Raw genomic sequence first — 14664 nt, 5'->3', positions numbered from 1 at the left:
GGCCTCGGAGAGCTTTCCAGCTTCCAGCAGGTCTTCCCAAACCCTCCAAATCCTCTACCCCTCAAAACTTCCAAGACTCCCCCTCAGCTTCTTCACCCCTGATCAATGCCCCGTATTGCTCCAATCTCCCCATCTCCTCCCGGTCGCACAGGGCGCCCTACATAACCTCACAGCCTTCGAAACTTTTCCACAGGTCCCTGACTCCCCCCTTGAGACCCCGACCCAGCCTCCCTCCCTGGTACCTCTGTCCTCACACCCCAAGACCCGCGTCTTCTCACACCCACGTCTCCCCCGCACCCTCTTCTCCTCCACTCAACCCCCACTTCTCCCCCATCCGCCCACTACTCTTCGGACCCCACAATCCCTTCCTTGTACCTCCTACTCCCTCTTCAGGTTTCCAGAATCTTCATCCCTTTTAGGACTCCCCCAAACCTGAGGCTCCCACCACGGAGCCCTCTCTTCTCCACACCTTCCTCTACTCTAAACAAACCCCTCCATTCTTCAGCTCCTCTCCAGTGCTTCCAAACTCCAGTTCTGCCGTCGCCCACAAATACGAGACGCCCCCCGTTTCTCAGCACCCCAACCCACCCCCTGCTGTTTCCATCCGCCTCGGACCCCAGAACCGTTTTTGGATCTTCCCATCACCTCCTCCGTTTCTCCCAATTCTCCGCGCAGACCCTCAATTCCTCCCTCGGGCTCCCCGGTTCCATTCTTCAGACCTCCATATTCCCCATTCGGCCGCCAATTATTTTTTCAGACTCCCAATTCCTTGCTCAAGTTCTCTCCGATTCCCTTGCAGAACTCCAAGCCCCTTCCCCCGCCCGCCCACTCCTCCTCAGGACCTCCCGTTTCCATCGCAGACGCCCCGGTCCCTTCCCAGGACCCCCCAGCCTGCCCGGCCCGCCCGGCCCGCTCACCTTGCGCTGCTGCTTCTCCCAGGCCGGGTCCAGCAGCAGGTCTCGGTCCCAGTCGTCCTCCTGGGCCATGTAGTCGCCCATGCCGCCCCCGCCGCCGGCGCCATTGCCCCCGCTGCTCGGGCCGTACTGGTACGACTGGTTCGCCGCGTGGTAGTCCACCATTCCGCCGCCTCTCGCTCGCCCACCAGCCCGTCCGCTCCCGCCTCAGCTCCCGCCCCGCCGAGTCTCAGCCGCCGCCGCCGCTACAGCTCAAACAGCGTCTGCGTACTGGCTCCACGCATGCGCACACGCAGCAGCGTACGCCGCCGCCCTCTCGCGCCGGCGCTCTAGAGACCCAGCGGACGAGAATGAGTCTGCCCGCTCTCTAGTGCGCACGCGTCGGGCGGGGCCCGTAAAGAATCCTCTAAGGCGAGAAGGTGTCGCACCGTCAGCCTTAACCTGTTCGGGCACGGTTGTGCTCCTTCAGTCGCACAAATTCAGCAAGTGCTTATTAAACGCCTAGTATGCCAGGCCATGCTGCACGCCCTGGCACTCAGCAAGATGGACAAAAGTCTCTGCCCCCATAGTTACACCCCCTTCCACTTTAGTGATGGAAAATAACATATATTAAGACCTGTATATGCCAGGGTAGTAAGTGTTCCAGAGTAAAATCAAGCAGGCGCTGAGATGTAAATAAAATAGTCAGGGTAGGCTTCGCGGAGGAGGAGGACATTTAAACAAAGACCTGGAGAACTCATGGAATGATTACGAGTAGGCTGGAATAGATATTGGCTGACCAGGAATGTAGGGTTTTCTACATCGATTGTTCAGCAAATATTAGTTGCACATCTACTGTGCGCTGGGCACTCTCCTTGGCACTGGAGGTAAAATACTGATCATAATAAGCATGATTAGTTCTTCAGTGACTCAGGGGGTGTGGGGACTGCCATAAATAAGCAAGTAAATAGGTAAATAACACTGTCATATTTATAGCCCTATAAATTTCAGTACTGAAAGTTGAGCTCCTCCTAGACCCAGTCACACCATCATCATCCCCAGTCCACAGCCCCTCCATTCTTCCAGCTATGTGGGCGACAAACCTTGCAGTCATCCCTGACCCTCTTTATTTTCACGGGCCACTTCCAGTTTTTCAGGAAATTCTGTCAATTCCATTTACAAAATGTTTCACCCTCTGTCCCCCACCCTGCTAAGTCAGCTCAAGCCCCTCCATTTTCTGTTCAGGACACTCCACCCACACTCACGGTGCAACTCAGTCCTCGGAAAGAAAAAAAGGCTACAGGAGTCTACCTGCCCTAGTCCAGCCCACTCCTGCAGCTTCTGCCAGACCCACAAGCCCTTCCACACATCCAGGTCCCCCTTTCCTCTCTCAGCTCCCCCTCCCCTGGCTCTCTGAGCACCTGCTGACCTTGCTATTCCTGGAACACATCAGGCCAGCTCCAACCTCAAGGACTCGATGTGTCACCACGGCCGGCCCGGGGCACTTTCCCCACACTATGGATCCCCAGGGCTCCCTGCTTCCTCTCCTGCAGGTCTCTGGAAATCTTACTTCTTCAGTGACACCTTTCCTGACCACCTTAGCTAAAATAGCACCCACACATCCCTGGCCTTCTCCTTTCCATAGGTCTTATCACCAGATAACATGCTAAGGGACTGATTCTGTTTCTCCGTCTCCTGCACAAGAATACCAGCCCATGAGGGTGGGGATACTGGCTGTGGCCACTGCTGTGTATCCACTGGAGCAAAGCCCTGCAGGACACAGCCTCTCAACACAGCCAGGCTGAATGAATGGGCTTCACACCTCGGTAAGGAGTTCAAATCTTACTCCAAATGCAACCAGGAATGAAGGTGAAATGTAGGGCACTGACTAGGGGATTCACGAAACCCTCTGCCCAGGGAGGGGAACACCAGGGAATCTCAGCGAGCACAGGGAGACCAGCAAGGAGACTCAACTGGTCTTGGCCTGACGGCTGGCCACAGAGTGGGTAGTCATGACCCTGGAGGAGGGGCAGTGGATGGCTCTGGAAAAATCATGAATTGCACAGGGATGGAAGATAAGTGGAGAAAGAGCAAAGGCTCAAGACTTTTTAGGCTTTGGGCTGGGCATCAGCAGTGCTCTTGAACTTCGCTGAATCAGGGAAAGTCCTGAGGGGTATTGCTGTCAGGCAAGCAAGCCGCTGAGTGTCACGGCTGCTACTGGAGACAGGGTCAGATGACGTTGGCTCCCCAACTAGGGGGCTCGCAAGGCTCTCTTCCCTCTTCTAGGGGTACTGGAGGGGACCCAATGGGGAGCACAGGAGGGAACAAGGCTTTGGCAGCAGCCCACCAGCCAGCGGGGCCAGAGACTCAGCAGCGTCGACAGTTTCCCAAGTTGGGCTGGGCTGGGGCAAGGCAGCCTCTCCCTGCCCGACCTGGAGAACCAGCCCACACTGTCACGCTGGGTCTGGTCGGCAGGGAAAGGCCACTCGGGCGATGGGCCATCCGCCCCTCCCTGTCTGTTCTTAGTGCACAGAGAAACCTCTGATACCAAAGGCTGCGATGGGCTGGCCCCTCACAATGAGCCTGAAATGAAAGGCTCGCTTAATTGCCAGTTTTCAGGCCGCTTCCCAGCAATCATCCATGGCCAGTTCAGTAATAGCTGCCACTGGCTAGAAGTCCCAAGAGCAGCAGGGCAGGGCCAGATGGGCCAGGAAGGGCATGAGTGAAGGGCATGCCCAATGGACCCTAGTAACTGCTTTTGAAAAAAAAAAAGATTTAATTATGCACAAGAGCTGGGGTGTAGGCCAGAGGTGCAGGGGGTGAGACTCACCAGAGTGGAACAGAACAGGCAGATGGACTAAAATACGCTGCGGAGGGGAGCAGCAGACAGGAGAAGCCTGCTGCACCGTGTGGGTCACCTCCCCGGGCGGGGATCGAACTCGTGCTGCCGTGGCTGTGGAGAGGCTCATAGTGCTGAGACTAGGCTTTCTGCTATCTGAGAGGCCCCAATAACAGCTTAGATCCAGTATTTCTGCGTCACTTCTTGGAACCCAAGAAGTGTTCGTGTCACTTAAGTGAACAAAGGAGAGGGAGGGCTGTGTCCTCTTGGGGCGGGACCTGAACACAGCTGAATCGCAGCCCTAGAACCCAGAGAACATGACCGACCTGTTGACGGTTTTTCTGGGCTAAGCTATTCTAAACTGCGTGCATTCAACTCACAGCAACTGCCCACGGGGGAACCATGGTTACCTCTCCCTGGCTGGAAAGCTGAAAGGAGGCAAATTCACGAACGCCCGAAGCCGAAGCCACGCCAGGTCTCTGCTACTCAGTGGGGGTGCACAGGAAAGGCCAGGATGTGGCTTCCAACTGCTAAAGGTTATCTCCAGACTGGCTGCATGGAGGTGGCGGGGGAGGGTGTCCTTTGATGATCCACACAATCACATGGGCGGGAGCCTTCCCCACCTGCAGAAGCAAGCACTTCTTGTCCCTAGGGTTTGAGCACACCCTAGTTCCTGCCTAGTCTGGACCCCAGGGCAAAGGGCACGGCCTTGCCCCAGCTCCCCAGGAGGAATGACAGAAAGGGAGGGTCGGAGGGGGAATGTGGGAACTGCCCCCCCCCTTAAAGACAAAGCAGCTCAGAGGCGAAGATGCTTGCCCAAGGTTACTCCAGTAGCAGCCTGGACTACCTCCTATGAGAAATGGGGTAACAAGGGGCCCAGCCAGGCTACGTGAAAGAGCCAGGCCTCCAGGCCACCGACACGGAGGGTGAAGGCTGGGACTTGGGGCGTGGGAAAGCGCCTGACTGAAAATTCCAGTTTTCTTGTAAAGTCTCTCCAAACAGAGCGCCGGGGACTAGTTTGCAATTTTAGAGACGTACTTCTGAGCCTGAAATTAACAGACTCCAAGAACAGGCCAGGCCAGTCTGAGGCCTCTGAATCATGAAGCGCTGTCCTCTTCCACAGCAGGGAAACTGAGGAACGCAAGGGCAGTCACCAGGCCAGGGGCACACAAGGGGTGAGCAGAGCCACCTCCACCCCACCCCCCAGCCACCTCCGGGCGAACCATTGGCATTGTGAGGCCCGGGGCAAAGGCTGATCTCTCCCTTGCCAGAAACCCTGCCCCCCCTTCTCGTGGCTGGGTTCACCCAGGTATCAGAGGGAAGAGACCAGCTGCAGGGCTGGGCGGCAACATCCATTCACACCCTGCCTGCTGACTCACTGCCCCACTCCCACTGTGACCCCAAACACGTCAGGAGGGCGGTGCTGGGGCAGGGCGAGGAAGTCAAGGGGAGAGAAGCCCACTACTGGGAGCCCCAGCCAGAATGGAGGCGCCAGCGCAGGGCGGGCCCAGACCGGCTCCCGGGCGCCCTCTGGTGGGCGAGGGCGAGGGCGAGGCAGGAAGCAGGAGGTCAGAGAGCAGGGCTGAGTTCACAAATCTTTATTAAACGCCCACAAGGTCACTGGGAGGAGGCCATGATGCTGGACACACCTGTTGAGGAGAAGGGGAATCAGGGCCAATGTGGGGAGGGTGGGGGCCACCAACCAGAGCATCCATAATTCTTTTGGGTGGCCGATCGCAACCCCCCTGGCCTGTCACCATCACCACAGACAGTAAGTAGCTAGAACCCAAAAGCCTGATTCCAGGTAACGAGGCCTAGATCCCCCTCCCAGCTCTGCCACGAGCAGGCCGTGGCTCGGGCATCACCCCGCATGCAGCACCCGCCGCCAGGATGCCAGATTAGGTGACCTGGTAGGTACCACTGCCCACTCGGCCGATGCCGGGCCTCCCCGGCACCTGCCCTGCCCGAACACAGCCTAGCCCTGCTCTGCTCCAGGACCCCGGACACGCAGGCGCACGCATGCAGGGTAAGGGTCCGAAGCCCCCCAATGTGGGGTGACTGCCCGCTCAAACTCCTTCCCCCACTCGGTGCCAACTCTGGTCTGCGCTGAGAAGCCACACCGGACCGGCTGGTGACACGGAAACATCGCATCACTTCTGTCCCCGTGCCTGGGGCTCTTGTGGCTCTCACGCACCATTTTAGCTGTCCGGTCTGTCAGTTAAAGGCGCTGGATGGTGCTGGCCGCATGGCCGGCTCTCTGCCAAGCGCCACACCTGGCTGTCTCGGCCCGCCCACCTTCCTGGGCGGAAGTGAGAGCCAAGTGACTGAATGAGCGTCAAGATCTAGTGTCTGCACAACTATCGCTGCTGTCGGCTCACTTTCTAGATGAGAAACTGAGGCACAGAGAGAACTCACTTGCCCAAAGTCACACAGCGATCCGGCAGAGAACCAAGATCCCACACCCGGCTAACCTGGCTCCGGAGTCTGCCACTGCCTGCAGACGCCAGCGCAAGGCTGACGGAGGCCCCAGACACAGCCCCCAAGACCAGTGAAGGTGTGGAGACACCCAAGAGGCCCAGGGAAGGACGCCCAGCACCCTCCGCCACTGCACCGCGGGTGGGAGCCCCGACAGAGGCCAGCAGTCTGGCCCCTGGCCGGAACCCCCAAGCGGGCCTGCCGGAGGCACTTCCCGAGCCCGCAGCCTGGGACCGCACTCACTGTCAAAGTCGATCTTCTCCACGATGTTTTTGGGCTTGATGCTCTCCTCCTGGCTGCAGATGAAGACCTGGCCCGACTCGTTGACGCTCCAGCCGTACTTGCTCATCCACACCTTCAGCTGGTTGTCTGCAGGGGACATGGCGGCCGTGGCGCTTCAGTCACCTGCCCCGCAGTAGCCAGGGAGCCGGGAGCCAGCGGCCCGCCCCCTCGCTGCTTGGCTGCTCAGAGGCTCCAGGTATCTTCTGCCTGGCCAGAAGGGGCCATTCTCCAGGCAGCCGCACAGGGCGCCTTCAGCTCTCTGCTCACCACGCCAGCACCGTCTCAGCAACTGGCACTACCCAATTCTCCTCTCTCCCAGCGAGGCCTCAATTCCTGGTAACAGCAGTGGGCTCACTCGCCTCCGCTCACCCGCAGCTACAGTGGCAACATCTGCCCTGTCCCTCCCTGCTCAGCAGCCCCATCTCACCCGGAGTAAGGACCAGGGGCTTCAGGGGTCCCCGCTAATCTGAAGATGCCACTGCCCAGCCCCACGCCCTGGGGACAGCAGTCCCGGCCTTAGCGCCCCGACTGTGCTGCCCTCACTCCATTCAGGGGACCCTCTCTCCTCCGAGCACTCTAACCCCCCACCTCATGTCCCACACGAACTGCCACTGGACACGTACGTCCCAACTATCGTCTGCCTGGCTGTCTCCATAAGAATAAACGTTTCGTTCACTGCTCGGGCCCTGGGGCCTAGACCAGAGCAGCCCTCCAACTCACGTGTGCAGGAAAAATGAATGCCCCAGGAGCCCCCACGGCACCCCGGTAATGCTTTAGACCGATTCCCCATGCCCTCCCTTGGCCGAGCCCTCCTCCTCAGGAGCTGGCTGGGGCCCCTGCCCCCCAACCTCCTCGGCCAGCGCTAGGGAGCCGCGGAGGCCTTACCTGTCAGGTCCCCGAGCATCTCCGCCAGCAGCCAGCGGTCGATATGCTGGTAAGTGATGCCCACCACGTGGCAGATAACTGCGGGAGCCAGGGACACAGTGGGTGAAGGGCCAGGCGCCCGCTGCCCCCTCCCCAACCCGGCCCCCAGGAGCCAGAGCGAGGGGCGCTTACATTTCCGAACTGAGTCTTCAAAGCCAGTTATGCCTTCCAAGAGGTCCATGTTTTCATCCAGGGCTTGCTGTGAAAGGGACAACACTGTGCATAGGCCGGTCACACGACGTGACGTGGGCATTCAGCCCCCGTGCCCTGCCGTGCTGCGCGAACCTCCTAACGCCCACAGAGATGGAGAAGATGGGCTCGCAACAACTAAGTGATTTTCCCAGAACCTCAGAGCTGGAATCTGAACCTGGCAGGCAGAAGCCACATTACAAGAGAACAGGCAGCCACCCCCGCCCCCCTTCCTCCAGGCTCACTCAGAAAAGGCCAAATATTTGGGGCCTCCCTGGTGGCCTCAGGGTGACATCTCAACGCTATCACCACTGCAGCAGACACGATCCCCTCGGGGCGCAGCAGACCTCTCCTGACCGCCCGCTGCTCCCCTCAGCAGTGTGTTTCGGTAGATCTGCCTCTTCTGCTCCCTGCTCTGTCTCTGAGGGATCCTCTCACTCCCACACCTCTGGCCTATTCCCCAGTGTAGTCAGAAGGTGTCTTTTCTACAAAATATTGAAAGCAAAAGAAAAGGAAAAAAAGGTCGAGTGTCCCCCTACAGCCCATGAGGCCTCACGAGGTGCCAGTCAGCTCTGCACCGGCCTCTGCCCTCACCCTACTCCAGCCCCAGCGGCTTCACCTGCCCCCTGGCCACCACCCCAGGCCTTTGCACCTGCCAGTCTTGGGTCTAAAACTCCCTCCTGGCCAGCTCCCCACTCCTGTCAAGCTTCTGCTCCAATGTCATCTTCTCGGAGGCCCCCACAACCACCATGACAGGACTAGGCAGCGCCCGGACTATAGGGAGCAGTAAGCGAAGCAGGGGGAGACCAGAGCACCAGCTGTCCTGCAAGCCGAGGGGCGGAAGGGGTTGCGGGGGCAGGGCAGGACCGGAGGTGCTGGCAGGGTGGGCGACGCAGGCCTGAGGACCCCTGCTGGGCCTAGCCACACAGGCGTCAGGGCCGACGTGACAAGGCCGGCGTGAGGGGAGTGTGTACTGGGCCCGGGGCAGAGTGGGCGGCGTGGGGCCACATGAACAGGGGCCTGAGCACAGGCGACCTGTCCCAGGGCAGGGACCAGTCCCAGCCAGCCGGGCCCAGCCAGCGGGGCTTCCTGGGTTTTCCAGCAGACCCAGGCCAACGGGGACAGCCAGTCTCTCTATCCAGGAGCATGGCTGGAAAGGGGGGCAGGGGAAGGGGGAGGAGGGGGACGGGGAGGCCCAGGGAGCTCCCTGCTTCTGGCCAGAACTAAGTGCAGGCCTGCCGCAGTCCACGGTGCCTGAGAACGCCAGGAAAGGAGAGGCATGGCGTGCTACGAGGGAGGGGACCCCTGCACCGAGGGGTGGCCGCCAGAGGAGGGCCAGCGGGCCCAGGAGCACAGCAACGCGCCCTGTCAGCGGCCAGTATCTGCCCAGTATACTGTACAAGGTCACGGGCAGGACCAGTCCTGCTTTGGCTACTTCTATTTCCCCACCAAATAAGCGGCCCAGATGACACGAGGCGAGAAGCGGATGAGGCGTGGGAGCCTGTCCAGGGGTGAAGGGGGACCTGGCAGAGGCGGGAAGCAGGGCCAGGAGGGGCTGGGGGCCACGTGTGCGCCACTGGTCTCCTGCCCGCTCATCACCTCGATCCAGGGGGAGGAGCGTGAGATTTATGCTAGAGGAAGGGATGCGGAGGAAATGCTCAGAGGGTGGAGATGTTTGACATTCCTGGGCAAGGAGGGAGCAGTCATGGGCGCGGACAAGCTGGGGGAGAGGGGTCCAGGCTCAGCCAGGCGGTCAGAACTGCCTGGGACCATCTGACCAAACGTCGCAGCCTCGGAAGGGCAGGGCCAAGTTCAGCATTCCTCAAAGACTCCTTGGGGACCCCAGGTGCTGAGAGCACTGTCTAGAAGGGAACTGAGGGGTGAAGCAAGGGGTGAAAGGCTGGGAGGAGGGAGCACCATCTGGCTTTTGAACCCCTGGGAGTGAGTGAGGCGCACCACACGGGTGAGCTCCCTCTTGGAGAGAGGGGCAGTCACGGCTGGGGGCCCCGATACCCACGACCCGCACTGCTTCGGGAGCGGGCCTGGGAGTGGTGTCGAGGAGCCGGGGCGGCCCCCACTCTGGTTAAACCAAGCAAGGGAGGCCTTCTGCTTAAGACCAGGGGCCGGGGGAGGGGCTAGCCTCGGGTCTCAGAGGTGGCCAGTCCGGCTCACACGCACAGAGCACTCAGCACAGGCCCCGTGGCACGCGGCCAGCCCGCCGGGTGGGCACAGGCTCCTCGGTGCAGCCTCTCGCCTGGGCCAGTCACCCGACAGCCCCTGCACCACGGGGAACTTACCCAGAAGGCCTGGAAGTGGCAGGTCTCCAGCAGGTCGCCCAGGTAGAGAATCTGTCGGATGGGCCGCTCTTCTTGCTGGGAGGAGCCGGCGTTAAGGGAAGGCGAGCTGGCGCTGGCCCCTCCCTGCCTCTGCCTTCACCCCCAGGTTTAGCTCAGAATCTGCCCAGAAGATGGGGCCTTCGGTGGCCCCTGCCACGGACACAGAGGCGGCATGTTCACAGCGACACAGCGTGGTGAAGCGACCTGGCCGGCCCGCCAGCGACGGTGTCACTCCCCACAGAAGTGACACCGAGGGGGACAGCGCCATGTGAACACGGCAGAGCAGCAGCTTATATCTGGGCAGGAAGAGGGGCGTGCAGCCCAGCACTTCCCCGGCCCCCGCCCCCCCCAAAGCAGGGTGCTGCAGACGGCGCCTCCTGCTGGCGGAGCAGCTGGCTGCGGAGGACCCTGCTTTCCCCGCCATACGCTCTCTGGGGTCGTCACTGCACACCCTGTTCCTTTCTCCTTGAAGCGACCAGAACAGACCCTGGGGAGGGTGGGGAGTCCCGTTCACGGACTTCATGGAAGCCAGCACTGTGCCAGGACGTGCCAGGCACGGAGAAGTCAAGTCCAGGTGACAGCCGAGCTTTCTGGCTCCCGCCTGCGCGGCCCCCCAAGACGTCCCAGCCCCCTTCGCGCTGGTCTCCCTGCGGCCCACTCTCTAGCCCCCCTCAGGGGAACCTCAGTGGAATCTCTCAAATGCCAACCTACACATCAATCTGCAACTTTAGGGTCTTGCGTGGCCCCGGGCGCCTTCCTCAGCCTGCCCAGCCGCGCGGCTCCCGCATCCACGAGCGCTGCGCTTCCCGGCCTCAGGCGCCCGCACTGCCCCTCTGCCGGGCCCCCTCGCCACCACTGCAACTGACCCCTCACCTTTCAGGTGCGCCCTTTCCCAGAAGCTTTCACGACCTTGAGACGGGTGTCTCTTCTGGCCCATCTGACGCCAAGCCGAGCACCCCAGACCATCGCCAACGGGCCTGTCGCCCCCACGGAGCGTGAACTGAGGGAAGGCCTGGCCTGCGTTCTGGACCGCGCCTGCCGGCGACGCTCCCGCCGCCCCTGCCCCAGCCACCCAGCCGGGCCTAGGATACATGCGCCTGGTCGATCATGCACTTGCACAGCGTGAAGTCCGTGTGGGGCAGGTTGGTGAGGGCCTTCAGCAGGATCTGGGCGGTGACCGTGGTCTGAAAGAAGGCGGGGTTGAACTGGTACCTGTGAAGGGGGACGAGGACAAGGTCATAGTGGCGCCTCGGGGCTGTGGGCTCAGCAGGCCCCAAGCGGGCGGCCCACAGCTGCGGCCGGAGTTCGGCACTGGACCTCCCTGAGTCCCGCTCCCGGCCACAGTGGGCTCCCCAGTCCCTCCCTGCTCTGCGCTCAGGGACAAGTAGCCACAGCCCCACCCAGGGCGCAGGCTCTGCTCAGACTCACAGGTGAGTACACGAGCACAGCGCGGACCCAAGGAGCACGGAGGCTCCGCACAAAGGCTGCCGGGTAAATCCCCGGGGTAAACTTCTCTGAAAAAGGAGAGGGTGACACTTCCTGCCACCTGGCCAGGAAACCCAGCACTCCACTGAGCTCAGACCCAGGAGGCCTCTGGCACAGCAGCAAGCAAACAGCGCTCTCCCCGCCCACTGAGCAGCGGTCAACCCCCAAAACAACTTAAAAGTAACACAAGTGCTATTAAGTGAACAAACAAAACAAAAACAAATCCTCAAACCCATGACAGAATGGCCCCCAGAGGGGAGAGGGGTGTGCAGAGGTGTCTGAAGGGCTGGTGGTGGGTGATGACTGGGCAGCTGGAGTGGGCACAGTAAGACAGATGCAGTGACTGAGGAGAGAGAATGTACTGGAACCTGTGGAGTGTTGTAAACTACACTTACTGCAAAACAAAGAAAAACAAAGCGCTCTTTCCTCTACTGTACAGACATCAAAATGGAGATCAAGTCACTAGCAAAAATCACACAGCTGGCAGTGAGTCAACAAAGCACCAAGGGCCTGCAGCTGTCCCTCAAGAGGAGAAGATAACTAGAACACAGTCACCCCAGGATACGCAGTGATGACAGGCGAGCCGCAGCCACCCAGAAACACATGAAGGGAAAGGATGTCACAGACCCAGCTGGGTGGAAAATGCCAGATGCCCAAGAGTGTGTGCTCTGGGATCACATCTGTGCCAACTGCAAAGCAGGAGAACCTGACTGGGGCAAGGCAGGATGCAGGCAAGAGTGCCTGGAACTCACGTGAGGCCAGGCCGTGAGAGCACGACAACAGTGACGGGGCAGAAAGTGTAAGGGGCAAAGGGCCAGAGCACTAACAGTTCAATTTTCATTGGGATGATCACCCATGGGCGCCTGCTGACAGCTCCTTGTTAAACTACGCAACTGGTTTTCATACTAGACTGTACCACATTTTGTAACTTTTTTTAAAAAAGACTTATTTATTTATGCATACAGAACTGGGGTACAAGCCAGAGGTGCAGGGGCAGTGAGAGGATTCACCATAAACAGAGTGGGGAGCAGAACAGGCAGATCAATGAAGAACACTGCTGAGGGGAGCAATGGGCAGGTCAGGAGAGGTGTGCGGGCCGTGTGGGCCATCTCTGGGGAGAGGATCAAACTCGCACTGAAAGCGGCTGTGGCCAGCTTGCAGTGCTGTGTCTTTGTGCCACATTTTGTAACTTTTAGATCACAAAATTGCTGGGCCCTCTCGGTGATGCAACAGGTTAAAGCGCAGCACTACAAAACTAGCTGCAGCCACCTCAACACAAGTTCAATCCCCGGCCAGGAGAGTAACCCACACGGCACAGCAGACCTCTCCAGTCTCCCCGCTGCTCCCCTCAGCAGTGTACTTCGTTGATCTGCCTGTTCTGCTCCCCACTCTGCCTCTGGTGAATCCTCTCACCCCTCCCCACCTCTGACCTGTACCCCAGTTCTATGTGCAAAAATAAACAATCTTTAAAATAATAAGTCACAAAATTGCTAAAACACCATTCCTCCTCCTGTCCCAGGCTCTCTGGCTTCTGGATCTTGCATTCCCCAAAATAGCCACATCATGTCTCCCCACCCAGTGCTGGGAGTAGCAAGTACTCTGCTATGTGTGTTTGGGGGGTGGGAGGAGGAAATGGAGGGAGACACTCACAGCTTCAGGACAGCCAGGTTGGCTTCCAGATCATAGGCATTCTCCTTGGCCTGCGTCTCCACATAGCGCTCCAGGGTGGCGAGGTTCTCAGGGTTGTACCTAGCGGACAAGATGAGTGAGCAGAGAGGACACAGGAATGAGGCCAGTCACCTGGGGGGAGGGGGACACTACAGTCTAACCTACACCTCCCTCCCTTCCTCTAAACCCCACAGGAGTTCTTGGGCTCTCCTAAGATGCCTCCCCAGCTTCCCCTACCTGAGCCTGCACACCCGGCCTCCTGGACCTCTTTGCCTCTCACACCTTCCCCCCTCCTCAGTTTCCCCCACTGGGCCCTGCCCAATCTAGCTCAGTGGCCCCGGCCACTCGCAGCTCCTGGGGTGGGCTGTGGGGTTCATCTCAGCTGTGAACCCGCGAAGTGTGGCCTGCAGCTGTCTAGGTGACCTCGGGTCACAGCAATGAAAGGGCACGTTCCGTGAACATGTCTTGCGGGTATGACATGGGGAGAGGGGGGGCCGGGGTAAGAAGCACCGAGAAATGCAGAGAAGGGTTAAACCCCAAAAGGAGGAAACTGAGGGGCTGAGAAAGGGAGAGCTGGAGCGCGGCAGGTCTGAGGACCACAGGTGACTGACGGCATTTCCTTCAACAGGTCCCTTCCAGGACCACAGGGAAGTCTCCCGCGCACAAACCCAGCTTCCTGACCACCCCTGGCGGTCTCGCCCGAAACCCTCTCCCCGTCCCCGCCAGGCTCCTTCCGACCGGGCTCGGACCTGTCGATACCCTTGAGCAACTTGCCCACGTTGGCTCTCATCTGCTCGAACATCGCCATGGCTAACGCCGCCTCCTCAACCCGGGTCGGAGCCGAGGACCCTGTCGTGAGGGTGCCCGCGAGGACCGGAAGAGGAAGAGGTGGGGGAAACGGAACCTACGTAGTTGTTTTTCCTCCAGTCCGAGGGGGCGGGCGAGGCGGTAAGGAGGCGGGCTGTCGCGGCGGCAACCCGGGTTTCCGACAGTCACGTGACTTCTTCCCGGCTGGCGCGGCTGGCGCGTGCGCACACGCTCCACCCGAACTGGACCGACGGCGTGAGAAAAAGCTCAGTCTAGCCCAGCGCGCAGGCGCCGCCTGGGGGCGTAGAGGCGGAGCTAAGCTTTTGCAGGCCTCGCTTACGGGTTTCTAGTTCCCGGGACGTGCGCTCCGTTCTCTGGAAGGGGGCGGATCTGTGGCGGGCTACGCGCGCGCCGCATTATGCGCGGCCTTGAACTCACAAAACTAAACTGTAGTGCGCGTAGTAGTCCTCCTTTGCCTTGGATAAGTCCCGGGGACCGTGCTCTTTAAGGTCCTCTGTGTCCCAGACTGGGCACCTGAGACAGGATGCTGAGTTTCCCAAGTCCTGAACCTGGTCCCTGCTTCTGCCCCAACTCCAGGGATAGGGGCCCATAAAGTTGTGCCCTGCCAGACAGGGGCAAAAGCGTTCTTGAACCCCGCTGGATCGTGTCTGGTGCCCATTAGGCTTCAGTATTGTGGGCGAGCTCCTCTTATGTGCGGTCGTGAGCTGTGTGCATAAATTCTGCACACTGCAGAACTGAATGCACT

The 14664-nt window shown here is 59.9% G+C and overlaps 2 protein-coding genes across 7 annotated transcripts in view; both read right to left on the bottom strand.

Annotated features, from left to right (window-relative positions):
- ACTN4 (actinin, alpha 4) overlaps positions 1-1172 on the bottom strand; it is a 61559-nt gene extending 60387 nt beyond the window's left edge. For 4 of the 6 annotated variants that reach the window (XM_004690594.2, XM_012730628.1, XM_004690596.2 and 1 more), the window contains exon 1: positions 918-1171. In XM_004690594.2, the coding sequence (XP_004690651.1) occupies positions 918-1079 (162 nt within the window). In that variant the 5' untranslated portion in view covers positions 1080-1171. Of the gene's footprint in view, positions 1-917 lie in introns of all 6 variants that reach the window. The other 2 variants (XM_012730627.1, XM_004690595.2) reach the window with 2 other exon arrangements.
- Positions 1173-5313: 4141 nt separating this feature from the next.
- Positions 5314-14099, bottom strand: EIF3K (eukaryotic translation initiation factor 3, subunit K). Its single transcript, XM_004690593.2, has 8 exons — positions 13841-14099; positions 13074-13172; positions 11030-11150; positions 9900-9974; positions 7546-7612; positions 7375-7452; positions 6451-6576; positions 5314-5381 (listed from the first exon to the last, which is right to left on the bottom strand). Exons 1-8 carry the CDS (start codon positions 13897-13899, stop codon positions 5350-5352), a joined length of 657 nt encoding a protein of 218 aa, XP_004690650.1. The 5' UTR covers positions 13900-14099; the 3' UTR covers positions 5314-5349.
- Between the last annotated feature and the right edge of the window lie 565 nt (positions 14100-14664).

This window comes from Condylura cristata, unplaced genomic scaffold (genome assembly GCF_000260355.1).
Source record: "Condylura cristata isolate star-nosed mole 26May11 unplaced genomic scaffold, ConCri1.0 scaffold00028, whole genome shotgun sequence".
NCBI lineage: Eukaryota > Metazoa > Chordata > Mammalia > Eulipotyphla > Talpidae > Condylura > Condylura cristata.
This window is presented reverse-complemented; position numbering and strand designations above follow the sequence as displayed.